Raw genomic sequence first — 14,886 nt, 5'->3', positions numbered from 1 at the left:
ATGTGAGAAATGGGTAGTGTTGAATCTTAGTCATCTGTTCCTAGTTTACCTTAGACTGAATTCTTTTATAATGATGAATTACTTTCTATTGATGACTGTCTGCAATCTTTTTGCTATATTTTTACAAATGTGGCCACAACATGAATAATTGTTATAATTTGTGTATATAATAGTGGTAAAAAATGTTTTTTTAATTTAATGTCACTTTTGTAAGATATGTTCTTAACGTTGCTGTAGAAACAGGTCAAAGCCTCTGCTTATCCAGGGAAATATCACCACACTGGCGTGAAGGATCGGAGAAAAAAACCTGAAACCAACTTGGTTACTAAACAGTTTTTTAATTGCTTTGGTAATCTGCTGATTTTACTTTTGCTGCCATCATGATGTAAAGATTGGGGTTATGAATCATGTCTAACCAGTAACTTGGTGGTTTTGCTTGCTCATGTCCTCTCAGAGTGAATTGTAACACAAGTTATAGCCCTAATTAATGGGGAAGTGTCTTAAAACTGGATTCTTTCTAATGGTTGACAGGGGCAAAACTTCCAGTTTCAAAATAAAATCTTGGTGTACAGATATCTGGAAGACTCCTAATGAGTTCATGGTCTAAGTCTTATCAGAAATGTTGATGTTTATTTTGTGAAGGATAGTACCGTTTAGAGCAGGGGTGGGCAATTCCAGGCCTCGAGGGCCGGTGTCCTGCAGGTTTTAGATCTCACCTTGGGTCAACACACCTGAATCACATGATTAGTTCCTCCTGCTTAACAGCTCCGTAGTCAACATTCTTTGCCTAGTGTATCCAGTGTCCATCCTCTGCATATGTCCAAAGCAACTCTTCTTTATCTCTAAACCACTCGACCTGAGCTGTGCAGCTAAAATTCAAAGTGGCTTTTTGTGTTAGGCTGTAAACATATTTATTTCTGCTGAGAACATAAGACTTAAAACTGCTCAAGTCTCACAGGTGAATTTGACCAAATGGTTGTTGTAATGTCACAGCTTTGTAAATGATGAAAAATACTTCATCTAAAACTAGTCTTAAAACTTTTTGTAACTGTGTTGGGTGTGAGTGAGCGTGAAGTTGACTTTCCAACACATTTGGGATTTGTTAAAATGTTTATTTTAGTTCAAACTTCTGTGTTTTGTTTGCTTGAACATAACGAAACTGCAACTGAAAATGAAAATAATATTGAAAAAGAGGAAGTCAACAAAAATCACCGCTGACCTTTTAGTTTGACACAAAGTCCAGTTTCCCAAATGAAATGGAATTGTTTATCCACCACATTCTGACTCTTACACTAACTTTGTTGCTCTTTATATCACCTCACTAGACATCAGAAACGTTTTTGGATTTAAAGTGTTTCTGCCAAAAAGTTTTCCAGCTGCTGTGTTTTTCCACAGGTCACAAAGGTATTACATCACATTAACATGCTTGCAGTGATGGTCCTGTCCTGACTTTAATTATGATGTTTAGGAACAACACCATCATAGTGATTTCAAATAAGCCTCACGTTTCAAATTCCTGGTTAGTACTTCATGTACTTCGTATTCAAGCTAAACTGAATTTGTCTCATCTGCCTCACTTTTCTTTCTGCTTTTTGCCTTCAGGTTCCCATTCATTTTCTCTCACAAGAGATCACAATGATTCAAATTCATGCAAACCTCAGACATGCCACCTTTACACCATGGAAACCACAGCTAAGAGAAGGATTAAGTCTCTTTTAAGTCTGACCCCTCAACATATTTGGGCTTCACAAGCATTTGAGGGATCTGGGAATGAAAAACCGTGAAAATATCTGCTCTATATTCATTCTGTGAAAAGATGAACTATATCTGACTGACCAGCAGATTATGTAAACATAAGCTACATAAATTCTTCTCCACTTAAATCAAAATTGTTACCACAAAAGCCCTGGAAGTTGTTTGACTTGTTGACAACCTTGCTAATGTATTTTTCTCTCCTTAGCTTATGTGAAGCTGTGCAAACTTAGAACCCCGCAAGACTGGAAAGAGAGGGAGGAGAGGAAAAAGAGTGTGTGTATGGAAGTGGAAATGGGCAGCAGGGAGGAGGAATGTAAAACATTTGATACTAGTCCAGTGGCTGTTTACACAGTAGTCAGCCCGTGACATCAGCGTCCAGACTTTATAAATGTCAGGCGGCGCAAGAAGGAGCAGTTAGCAAACAGCTGCACTGGTCACACCACACCGTCACACAGTTCACTGAGACAGACCGAGCTCCATCAGCAACACAAGCCCCCATGGACCGACAACTGTGTGACTGTGTGATTGCTTTGGCTGTACTGCTGTGTGTGACTACACAGGTGAGGCCTCCTCCAGCTTATTTACAGTAATCGATTCTGAATGAGACTTTTATCAGAGAGTATTGTAGGTATGTAATGCTGAATTGTTTGTTTTCTTCCTTCATTGATCAACACATTTCCTTTTTAGAGTATTTGTTAATGTTTTCTGAAAGAAAGACGACATTTGCCTTGATTTTATTACAATGATTTGAAATAAAGATGAGATGATTAAAGTCATCCATCAAGAAAAGGTGATGTATTAGACAAGCAAGACTGTTGTTAATATTTTTTATTTTTATCTAGTTGTTAATGTCTTTTTTGGTTGATCAAATGCCGGAAATTGAAGTGAAATCACAGTTTACTTGTCATCAACTTCCTCGTTTTGTGTAGCCGACTGTTAGAAACCAGTAGACATTCAGTGTTATGGTAACATCACAAATACAGGCAGAAAACTCTTACAACATAAAAGGGGGGACTACATTTTTTCCCTTGAATATGATGTAAAATATTAATAAGAAGTCCCACCTGTGTTTTTTTGCAGTTATGTATTAGAAAAGTTGTTGACTGTATTTCTTTACAGTAACTTTGTTGTAAAACCTTGAAGGCTTCTCTTGTAAAGTGAAAGTGGACTTGGCCAGACCTCGCCTGTGTTTTGGCTCCTTCAGACACATGTAATTGGAAGCAGTGGTTTGGCTTTACTGCGTTGGATACCGATTCAGCTTCTGAGAATGCTTATAATATTTTCTTTGCTTCTTTTCATAAGGAATGAGAGTAATCATTTTGGTACTGAAATGATCTCAGCATCAGAAGACTGATTTATGATGATTTTCTCTCATCTTTTCAGGTTTTGTCGTATTGTCATACCTTCTAACTTATTTTTCTTGCTCCTCCAGGTGCTGTGCCAGTTGTGTGACAGGCCATGCCTTTGCCCCAATCCTGTCCCTCAGTGCCCCACAGGAGTACCCCTGGTGCTGGATGGCTGTCGGTGTTGCCAGGTGTGTGCCCGGCAACTAGGCGAGTCCTGTACTGAGATGTTTCCCTGTGACAACCTGCGAGGGCTTCAGTGCGACTACAGCGCCAGCTTCCCTGGGTTACCTGGGGAGTGTGTCAGTGAGTGTCACTTCTAACAAGCAAACAACCAGGCCCATGTCTGTGTGGTTAGGTTATTAGGGTGGAGGACACATAGGGAGGGAGTAGATAGAGCCTCAGCCAGTTTGCATGACTGGGACACACAGACTGACACTTAATGTTAGAGTCTGCTTGGCTGAGTGGATTCAGGACTGCTGCTGACACATTTCCTGTAATGATTACCCATGAGCATGATAAATTGCAGTGACAACACTCCAAATGAAAAACAACTTAACAGTGTCTCACTGAAGAGACTTGCTTTTCCATAAAGTGATGCAAGCACTTGCAGGGACAGCAGCTCCTGTGTCCTCACCTCTCTCTTGTTTTCTTCTGCTTCTTCCACCTAACTTAATCTGTCCATTTCCTGATTAAGTTTCCCACATCAATGGATAAGCAAAGACAACTTCTGTGTTTCTAACAGGTCAGAAGGATCTGGGCTGTGAGGTCAATGGGATCTTTTACCAGGAGGGGCAGTCGTTCCAGCCCTCCTGTGACACTTACTGCCGCTGCAGGGGGGGTGGGGTGACCTGCGTGCCAGCTTGTCCACTGAATGCTCGTCTTCCCACTCCAGACTGTCCCAACCCACAACACATCCGACTACCTGGGAAATGCTGCAAGGAATGGGTGTGTGAAAACCTTGAAAACACGGTCATTCAGGATGCAATTACAGGTAATGGATGCATGACTCTCTGATACAGATGTATTTTGATGTTTTACAGGTGGGGAAAAGAGCTAGCCTGACATGTTTAATGATTCCTTTAAATTTTCCTGACATCAGAGCTGGATGTCTTCAACATATTTTCCAGTGTCTGGATTCTAGTGCCAAACGTATGTTCATGTAGCATATGAGTCTTAGTTGCTCCTCACTGATGATCAATCCATATGTAATATAATCCTTCATTCCTTTTTATGAGCTCTGTTACTGGCGGTCATGTCTGGAAGTTTTTACTGGAGTATTTGTGCATTAAACGGGGTGTGTCAAGCCAAAGGAAAACTCCCCAAATCCAAATATAAACCACATTTTTCTTGGTGAAAACATCCTTTTTTCCCCTCAGTCACCATGCTTCCCAGTTTCATAACAACAGCCAAAGCTGTGTGACAATTAAATATATGAAGCCATGTCAAGACCTCATTACTTCATTAAAGGGGGAGTGTGTGAGCACATGAGATGGGTGTTGGGGAAATGAAGCCAGTCTGAAAACATCTGGAATTCCAAACACTGTCTGACTCAAACTAAGTTATGAGAACAGCAAAGGAACATTTTGTTCTTCGATACAAAACCTACTGTGTCATCGTTGAAAATTAGCCAGTTATTATGACTTCTACATGTTAGTTTTGTGGCTTTTATTTGCACAAAAATGCACTAAATGTAGCTTTAAAATTTGATGTGAGCAAAAAAAGAACCAGAGAGGTGAAAAAGTCCAAACAGGATCTATTTTACTTTACTTTAAAATAAAGGGTTTTCAAACTCTGTTGGGAAGCTGGGTTAAGAGGAAGCTATATAAGCAGGCTGTTCACCATAAATATGTAAGTACTGAGGTAATGAGAGGAGTCAGCTGCTCAGATTGTGAACAGTTCTGCACTGGTAGTTGTTTGTTTGGTAGCGTGATTATTCAGAAGTTATGAAAAGATCTCCATGAACCTTTTGGCAAACTTGGGGATTTGCCCAACTTAAAAGTAACTTTTAGAGTTGGAAGGATTATTGCAGTTGGCAAGATTTGACACAAATTTAAATAAAAACTTAGAGAGATGGTTTTCATTTTCCCTAAAATATGTCAAACTCATTTGCATCTAGATATCCTGGTTTCAGGACTAAATTCCTGTATGGTAGGCAGGGAATCTTCAGCACTGATGAAATGATGCAGTCTCAGATTGTTGTTGTTTTAGTTTCGGTGCATTTAGACTTTGATCTAAAGGTTTGATGCATTTCCAGTATTTGTGTAGCTCAGCAGCTCAGGTAGTTAGCAATAGGCCACCTCAACGCAGGATCCCACAGTGATTAATCACTTCAGCAAGAGCAGGGATATTCAATTGAAATTTAAGGAGGTCCACTGAGAAAATTTCCTCAAACAAGGGTCCACAACATCATAAAGTCCTACACTCTAAGTAAATGCAATATATTTTGAAGTATGCAGTATAAAGTTGTATCGATGCCAGTATATAGTCAGGAACTGTCAAACAAAAGAAAATACAATTCAACAGTATTTCCACAATCTTTACTATTAGTTTATTCTAATAATAACAACCCTCGTTGTTGGAGATGGCACCCAACACCACTGTGTCGTCAGCAAACTTCACAATGGTGTTGGAGCCGTGGGTGTAACACACTATGCATAGATAATTGCAATACTTCATATAGTTTATATGCTAAGAAAACAAGTAATAAGCTTTATTAAAGTAAATGAATAGATAAATACATTTATTGATTAATTTAAACTTTCATTAAGAAGTTTAATAAGTGCTAAATTTTCACAAAGACTAGAATCACATTTGTCTACTTAACGCAACATGAACTTTGGACATGAATTTTCCTCTTATTGTACTCATTGGTTTGTTTGGTTTCCCTCCCCACCCAGCAATGAAACCGGATCAGTTATGGCCATCTTTGCAGAGGCATCACCTTCAAAACAACAAGTTTTCACCTGCCTCCTCTTGTGTAGAGCAGAGCACCCAGTGGAGTGCCTGTTCCCAGAGCTGTGGGGCGGGGATCTCCACACGGGTTTCTAACCAGAATCCTGCATGCAAACTGCAAATAGAAACTCGCCTGTGTAAGGTGCGACCTTGCCACACTTTCCAGCCGGCCCCAAGGAAGCCCATGGTGAGCGCTAACAAAACCCACATCCTGTAAATGTGTACATTTACACGTACTGCCAGGTTTTACCTTTGATTGCAGTTTCACGTATTGCTTCTTTCAAAACTGTAACGAGAAAGTTCACCGGGTCACACAAAGTATGCAGAGACATGTCATCATTTTTAACACAATATCACAAAAGGTAAAAAGACATTTTAAGGTAACTACGAAAACAATGATAAGAATCTGTCTAGTTAGACACCACAATGAAACTGTGACAGAACAATTCTACTTTTTGTTTCGTTTCTCTCGTCTGCCTTTTGACACAGAACGATACTGAAACAGATTTCATCAATCAGATGGGGGAGGGGTTCCTCTAAACCCAGACTACATTAAAAAAAATTAAACATTTCAGCGTTAAAAGTACTAAAAGTGACTTTATAAAGTAGTTCCCACTAGTCACTGAAAAACTGTGGGTCCCACTTTCATGCAGCAGAGTGGAGTCGGCCTTCCTGTAAATCTGCAGTCAATGTTTATACTCGTTAACTAAGTGAACTACAACCTTTCACTGACCTTTTTTTTTAACCACTGTTTTTACCATCAATTATCTTTAGAGGCTTTGAGGCTCTAGAGATTTTTTAGAGGCTTTGTAGGCCTATGTTACTGATGTGCAGATAAAATATATAAAAAAATGCATATTGTCATGAAGTCTACCTAAACGTCTTGAATCTTTAGCCTTACTGAATCATTACACTGATAACCTGCTTTTTCTTCTTCTCACTGTTGTTTCAGTGGGGACAGAAAGGAAATTGCAAGGCCAGCTACACGTCACCGGGACCCATTCGGCTAGTTCACCAGGGCTGCTACAGCACTCATGCCTACCGAGTCCGTTACTGTGGTCAGTGCACTGACTCGCGATGCTGCACACCTTACCAAACCAGCACTGCTGAGGTGACCTTCCGATGTCCCACTGGCAGACTGCTGCAACGAGCTGTAATGATGATCCAGTCATGCGCCTGTCATAATAACTGCCCCTATGCACCTTTTACAAATCCTGCTCTGTGGGGATACAGACCCTGATCAGTGTGTAAGAGCACGGACTCACTAAAAATATAGACTTCAGTGAATGTTTCAGTGGCTTCACAATAAAAGTATCCCCAGGTGGATTGACGTAAACAACGAATGGACACTGAAAGAGAATATTATTATTTTAGAAAACTGTGATTTTGGATGAATATGTCTGCACTTATTTACAGCTCACAACTTCTGGAAAGCATCATTCTGCCAGTTTGTGACTTCATCTGAGAGTCAATAGAAAACAAGTAGACGTGTTTTACAAGAAAGGGAGAAAAGAAACATAAATGTAGGAAAGCTAGGGACTGTAATATACATCTATAACTCACAAAGTAAGTTCTAGAAATACTTTTACAAATAACTTTCAGATGTGCACTGATTTGGTTTCTTTTTTCCTCCCAGAATTGTTCAGTACAGTGATTCCCAATAATGTTTCACCTTGGATATCAAAAGTAATATTTTAAAATCACTGAAAACATCTTGACTTTTCCCAAATCTTTAGGCTAAAATTAAACACTACGTAGACATACTATAATTCAGTTTTGGGAAAATGGATCAAATTAAACTCATCCAATATTGTTGAAATCTGGCCTGTAAAAAGAGAAGCATGTCACCTAAAATCTATATTATAACTTAAAGACAGTTGACCATGATGTCAACTGGTCATGAACATACTTTTAAAGACTGATTTTTTTATTTCTAACTTGTAACTTGTGTCTATAAATTCAACTTTAAGTGATGTAGAAATATGTATTTGTTAAAGACATAACCCACAGAACGATTACAACTTTTGTAATGACAATTTCTAGATATTCTCTGACGTGAGCAATGCAGCTTTTAACTTTTGAACTTTTTGTATGTGTGTGTGTGTGTGTGTGTGTGGCATAATGGGATTACATTGCACTTTCATTTATTATTCTGATGTAAATAACTGTAAAGAGGTGTCTCATGTACAGTGATTTTTTTAAAGTATGCCCTGTATTTTTACTCCCACTGGATTTTGTGCTTTTTGTGGTTATTATGTTTGTATAAATAGTTACATTGTTCAAACTGTAGCTTTTAATTATGTCACTTCATCTGTCATGACTTTCTGCTGCTGATGAGCTGTTAAAACTTGCTTGTAGCACATCAAAATACACTCGACAAGAAAATCATTTTGCAGCTTTGTGGATAAATTTAACTTTTAATAACTCTTATTATGATACTGCCTTAATGTGTTATATTTCTTTATTGTTCCTTTAAGGGTTTTTTTCAGTCTCACTTAAAAATACCTAGTATGCTTAGAAATCTACAGTGGTGGATATAAGGATGTTGTGGGTTCATGAGCAGCTGAATATAAAGATACATTCTGAAATGAAAAAAGTGAATGTGATCTCTATTAAAAGTCCAATTATATTGTAGCGTCCCTCCGACAGAAGACAGACACGATCGGTGTTCCGGTTACTGGTGTTTATTAAGAATAGTAACAAAGGCTCTGTGGGCCGTAGCCAACACCAAAACGACAGGGAAAAATGCGGTCTCCAGAATCAAAACAACCCCCCCCCCCGACTCTCGCTCCTTTTTTCCGCACACACCCACAACAACATTCTATAACACCCGTCCCCCAAACACTCTCAGCCACACATGCTCTCCTCCAGACTCTCTGTCATTGGTAGCTGATCTGATTGACTGGCCAACCGGCCTCTAGACTACTACACATTCAAGGACACTAGTAAATTACCATGCTGCCGGTGTGGTCCAACTATGCCATAAGTGAGTGGCAATTCTGAACACAAAACACTGATAACACAACAGTCAACTAACTTGTAACCCAGTCCGTTACACTACCCCGTCCCCTCAAAGTACCTCGCCCACGAGGGCGGATAAAGTCTCTCAGATGGCCTGGTGGTCTATGGTGCATCCTTGGGCGAAGGCGCCCGGAGGGTGGTGGGGAAGGGGCCACGTCCGAAGTGGCTGAGGGCCACTTCCCCCAGGCGTTCCAGAACCTTACAGGGTCCAACCCAGTCACTGTCCAGCTTAGGGCATCTACCCTTTTTCCTCTGGGGGTTGTACACCCAGATCAGTTCCCCGATGTCAAAATGTCGGCCTCTGGAATGGACGTCGTAGTTCCTCTTCTGCTGCACCCCCGCATTCATCAGTTTCCTCCTAGCAAAGTCATGAGCTGACTCCATGCGATCCTGGAGCTTCCTCGCATAGTCAGGACCTGATTGATCCCCATCAGCATCGGGGGGTCGGCCCATCATCATCGCCGCTGGAGTCCGGATTTCCCTGGCCAACATCAAGAGGGCAGGGGAGCACGAAGTGGAGTCTTGAATGATATGCCATAAGGACCAGGGGAACATGAGTGTCCCAGTCACGTTGATGTTTAGCCGTCACTAGTGCCAGTTGCTCTGTCAGTGTACGGTTAAATCTCTCAACGAGACCATCACTCTGTGGGTGGAGGGGTGTTGTACAGGTCTTATGGGAGCCTAGTTTCTCGCACATGGCTGCAAACACACGGGACTCAAAGTTCCTGCCCTGGTCTGTGTGGATTACTTCAGGCACCCCAAATCTGCTGAACATCCCCTCCACCAGAGCATCCACAATCTTCTCGGCCTCTTGGTCAGGTAAACTGTATGCCTCTGGCCACTTTGTGAAATAGTCCATAGTTGTGAGGATATAGCGGTTTCCCCTTTCTGTGCGGGGAAAAGGACAGGCGTAGACAGCACTGGGCCCCCCCACTAGGGCTTCCTGCAGTGAGGTGAAAGCTCCCTGGCAGCCTGCTGTCTACTGGAAGGTCACATCCTTTTGGAGCAGGTGGAACAGTGGCGCGGCTATGCAGGAGAAACCCCTTACAAACCGTCTGTAGTACGATGCCAAGCCCTGTAAGCTCTTTAACTCCTGCACAGATATTGGGGTGGGCCAGTCCTTCACAGCTTGGATCTTATCATCCATGGTGCCAACCCCCCCGGCCCCCAGTTGGTGGCCCAGGAACGTGACCTCACGTCGCATTATGCAGTATTTCTTTGGGTTGAGTTTTAACCCTGCTGCCAATACCCTCTCCCGTCTGAGGGCCCCAAGGGCAGCGTGGAAAGAAGCACCATGGACCAAGATGTTGTCCAGGTACACCACGCATTCTCCTGCAGGGAAACAACATGGGGTCTGCATAACCTCATGGCAGCGGGGAATTCAAGTGAGCACCTTATCCATGAGTCTCTCAAACATGGCAGGGGCATTGCAGAGGCCGAAAGGAAGAACTTTAAAGTGCCATAAGCCTCCGCTGGTAATAAATGCAGTCTTTGGTCTGGTATCTGGTGCAAGGGGTACCTGCCAGTACCCGCTGCGTAGGTCTAGGGAGGAGAACCATGAGGATCCCGCCACAGTGTCAAGGGTCTCATCTATACACGGTAGAGGATATGGGTCCTTCTTTGTCACCTTATTCAAAGACCGGTAATCTACGCAGAACCGCCAGTCATCCTTCACTTTCTTTGGAACCATAACAACCGGGGAGGCCCAGGGGCTGGTGGATGGTTCAATGAGTCCAGCACGCTGCATCTCTTGCAGAGCCCTGTCCGCTGCAGCCTGTCTGGCCAGGGGGAGGTGTCTAGGCCTCATCCAAACGGGCTGTGCATCTCCAGTATCGATGTCATGTTGAATGAGGTCAGTGTGGCCCATATCATCCTCTGAGAAGGAGAAGCAGTCCTTGAAGTCCAGCAGCAGCTGCCAGAGCAAGCCCTGCTCGCTAGCAGTCAGTCCATCACAGTTCTTCTCCCACACCCCCCTCACAGCTGAAACTCTCCTGGACCCGGTATCCACCAGGGCTGAGCAGCATAGTCCATTCACAACTAATGGAGCATATCAGCAGCTGCCAACCCAAGTCCTGCCCAACAAAACAAGCCGCTCCATCTGTCCATCCACAGCCCCGCAAGGGGTGCTGTGCACCCCCGTGGGCCCTGAGCTGGGTTGTTCCTCCAGGAACAGGAGGTCGGGACACAGCCCCAGGGTCCTGCATTGTCCTGGTTATGCAGACCCCATGCCGTTTCCCTGATCCCCGCGGGCGTGGGGACAGTCTCGGGCTAGGTGGCCATCCTCAGCAGACCCTCGGCCCCCTTCTTGGCCTTTGTTCCCCATGCAGCGTGAGAGCTCTCACCAATTGGGTCAATCCCTCCACCCATGCGGGTTCAGCGGCGCCCGGCGCAGTCCCACCTGTAGCCCCCGTCTGCGGTGGCCCGGTCAGCTCAGTCAGGGATTTAGCAGCCCCAGCACACAGTAACTCTCTCTCTGTAGCCAGCTCCAGGGCCTCCTGAAGGGTGACACGTGTGGTGACACCTTGTAAACAAGAAAGTGACAAAAGTATATTTTTAAAAAGCGTAGGTAACTTTCTGGTCCACACTTCCTAACAACTGGTGGCTGTAATGTACCATGGAGTATATGTGGGCCCTGCACTGTGGGGCCCAAATAGATCACCCACTGGACCCTTGATAATGGCTTCAAATGTGGAAATGCATGCTATACTGTGGGTACACTGTGGACCTCTCTCTGCTTTGTAGGTCTGCCCACAGTGCTACGCACAGGTCCCAAAGGAGATGGGGGAGCAGTGTGCTACTGGGGGAACATGCTACCATTGGGGTAAGGCTGCAACAGTATTAATATGGGCAGTATGTGTTAGAGTAACATCCATGCAAATGATTTTCTGGTTTGTTAATTTAAGTTTTGAAACCTCTTTTACAAGCTAATTGTGTTGTCGTTTTCTATTGCATAGCAGTCTCATTGTTGCTAAACAGGCAGGACAGAACCACACTGTAGAACAGGCACAAGATAAATGTTGAAAACTGTAGGAATGTTTAGCTTATTTTAGAGTTTAGAAATGTGTTAACATAGAATGTAGAACTATTGTAGAGATACTGACACTGCCCTCAATATAATAAAGGCCTCACTGTGTCGTGAACTTAGGAGTAGATTGTAGGAGACCCCTCCCCCACTTGAACTGTGAAAGTAAAACAGAGAGGAGTTAATGCTGAGTGGAAATTCCCCAGAGAATGTTTGGGTGGGGGTCTCAACATTTGTAACTGGATAACTGTGGTCTGGAAGGGAGATGGGTTTTATGACCTAGGGAGTCACCTACACCCACAGTGTTTTAACTATCATGCACACACATACACACAGGTATGCGTACACAGTCACACACGAGCACTCACATAGACACGTGGGAACGCGCACATGTAGGCATTCATGTGCTCGTGCACATAAACACAGACAGAGTTTGCAGCACACCGTGGGGGGGTTTTATGATAGGGTCGCCCCTACAAAACTGTGTTTCACAGACAAAGGAGTGAAGATTTGCAGAGGGACACACCGGCCTCGTCTTCCCTTCTAGAAGTGCATGCTTAAATGAAGATGAATAAAGATGAATAAAGGTTTTGTGAAATGACTACTGAGTTCCGGTGCCGTCTCTGGAAGTTTCGACGAATAAAAGAACCGGGGTAAAATTGATTTCGCAACAAAACCCACAGATTCAGACTGTGGAAGCATAGGCTAAAAACTAGAGCTGAATTTATTTCACTTTTCACTTCTCATATGGCTTTGTCAGGATGAGAGCAAACAAAAGAGTGTATATACGTGTGAAAACTGCCACTTCTGCATGGTTACATTTTCCTGTTTTCAGTGAAAGAGGTGAGTCAGTTATCTCATAGCCCACAGATGCAACTCAGGAAGTGTATAAATGTGTGTGTGCTTTGATCTGTGCAGTGAAGGCTCTCACTCATCGAGGAGGAGGAATTGTACCGACTGCTATCAAGGACACAATGAACAAGTCTTCTTGCATCAGCTTTGACTTTACAGGAAAATTCCTGCCACCTGTCTACATTTTAGTATTCATCACTGGCATGGTGGCTAATGGACTGGGATTGAGGTCAGTGCTGCAGAAATGGGAGAAACTGGGGAATGTCTCTGTCTTTGTTTTCAACCTTGGACTTGCAGACATTTTGTATTTGCTCACACTCCCTTTTCTGATGGTGTACTACTTCAAGGGTGAGCAGTGGATCTTTGGAGAAGCCTTTTGCAAGACAACAAGATTCTGCTTCAACCTGAATTTATACGGCAGCATTGGATTCCTCACCTGTATCAGTGTGTACAGGTACTTGGCTATTGTCCACCCAATGAGGATGATGGGGAGAATAACTGTGACTCATTCTGTGGCTATCTCAGTCATGGTCTGGCTGTTGGTGAGTGTTCAAAGTCTTCCAGACACGTTCTTCCCCAAATCACCCATAAACAATACTGAGAAATGTTTTGATACCACCTCTGAAAAGTACATTGAAGATTATCTGAAATACAGTTTCGGACGGACACTCACTGGTTTTTGCATCCCCCTGTTCATCACCCTCAGCTGCTATGGACATATGATTGCTGTTCTCTGCCACAATGATAACATTGATGAAGTACTGAAACAAAGAAGCTTAAAGTTGTTATTCATCTTGATTCTTCTGTTCTCCGTTTGTTACATCCCCTATCATATATTAAAAAATCTCAACCTCTTGTCAAGACTAAGCGTAATCAAGGGGACATGTCATAAATGGTCTAATGGAGTCTATATTGGTCATCAGATAAGCCGTGGCCTTGTGTGTCTGAACAGTGCGCTCAATCCTCTAGTTTACCTGCATGTAAGTGAAGATATTTGTTCTCAGCTCAGACAGCTACTCCAACAAGTTCGCCAAGCTGTCACTAGTCTGTACACCTCTAACCAAACTTCAGTCACGGATACTTGAAATGTGCAGATGAACATGAGGAGTACGCATCATCTGAGACTCATCTGAGACTTTTGTAAGAAACACAAAAATGTTGCTTTTTACTGTTATTGCATTTGTGATGCTTGAATGTGTGAAGAACAAACAGGATATGATGCTGCATGCTTCACTGCTGATAGAAGGTTAATGTTAACAGCATGTCACATGTATGTACACACGCTGAAAGTAAAGGTCAGTTTTGATTATGTTATATATACTGTATATCTATACTTTGAGCATTTGAATTCAAGCCTCCTCGTTGTTGTTCTGCTGTCTAACTATAATTAAAGTCTTTTCTTTCAGATTTCCCTTATTTTTGATAGTAAGTGCATAGTGGATGTTTTTTTAAAGTCTGTCGTTTAAAAGTAAAATAAACTGCTTTGTCTAGACCTCATTTATGTTTTAATGTACTTCCCTTAAAGCCCAACACATTTTCAGCAACTGAAGATAAATGTTCCAAATATTTGAGGAAAATCAGCTTTGCAAATATTTTTAAAGATGGTAAATCAATTCAAGAATACAATTCAAGATTGCAAGAATACACAAGAGTTTTTGTGAAACAGTTAACTGCACTGCAGACAAATATGATATCCTCTGTAAATACCACAGGATATCTCATATAAAATTATTCTAACACCAACATTTAATTTCCGCTCTAAGAAGGCGCAGTTTTTCTGCTCTCACCATGCCAGTAAATGTTACACAGATGTTCATTTACCACAGGTAGCGAAGTAAATACACTCCTAATAAAGGTTTAAAGCCTCTGAGGTTTTATCAGAAGCAATACTACTTTATACTTTGTTATTAAAGTTAAGATATTCACAAATGTGTTATA

The 14,886-nt window shown here is 42.3% G+C and overlaps 2 protein-coding genes across 2 annotated transcripts; both read left to right on the top strand.

Moving 5' to 3' along the window:
* Nucleotides 1-1,456: 1,456 nt before the first annotated feature.
* On the top strand, nt 1,457-8,666 carry ccn5 (cellular communication network factor 5). The gene is made up of 5 exons (XM_084918027.1): nt 1,457-2,315; nt 3,188-3,404; nt 3,844-4,092; nt 5,999-6,240; nt 7,006-8,666. The coding sequence occupies exons 1-5, from the start codon at nt 2,253-2,255 to the stop codon at nt 7,291-7,293; spliced, it is 1,059 nt and encodes a 352-aa protein (XP_084774153.1). The 5' UTR covers nt 1,457-2,252; the 3' UTR covers nt 7,294-8,666.
* A 4,339-nt stretch (nt 8,667-13,005) lies between these two features.
* On the top strand, nt 13,006-14,580 carry LOC146364877 (P2Y purinoceptor 1-like). Its single transcript, XM_084916816.1, has one exon. It carries the CDS (start codon nt 13,071-13,073, stop codon nt 14,031-14,033), a length of 963 nt encoding a protein of 320 aa, XP_084772942.1. The 5' UTR covers nt 13,006-13,070; the 3' UTR covers nt 14,034-14,580.
* Nucleotides 14,581-14,886: the final 306 nt, after the last annotated feature.

The sequence above is a fragment of the Perissodus microlepis genome, chromosome 20 (genome assembly GCF_051167445.1).
Source record: "Perissodus microlepis isolate ML-2025 ecotype Zambia chromosome 20, ASM5116744v1, whole genome shotgun sequence".
Taxonomy (NCBI): Eukaryota; Metazoa; Chordata; class Actinopteri; order Cichliformes; family Cichlidae; genus Perissodus; species Perissodus microlepis.
This window is presented reverse-complemented; position numbering and strand designations above follow the sequence as displayed.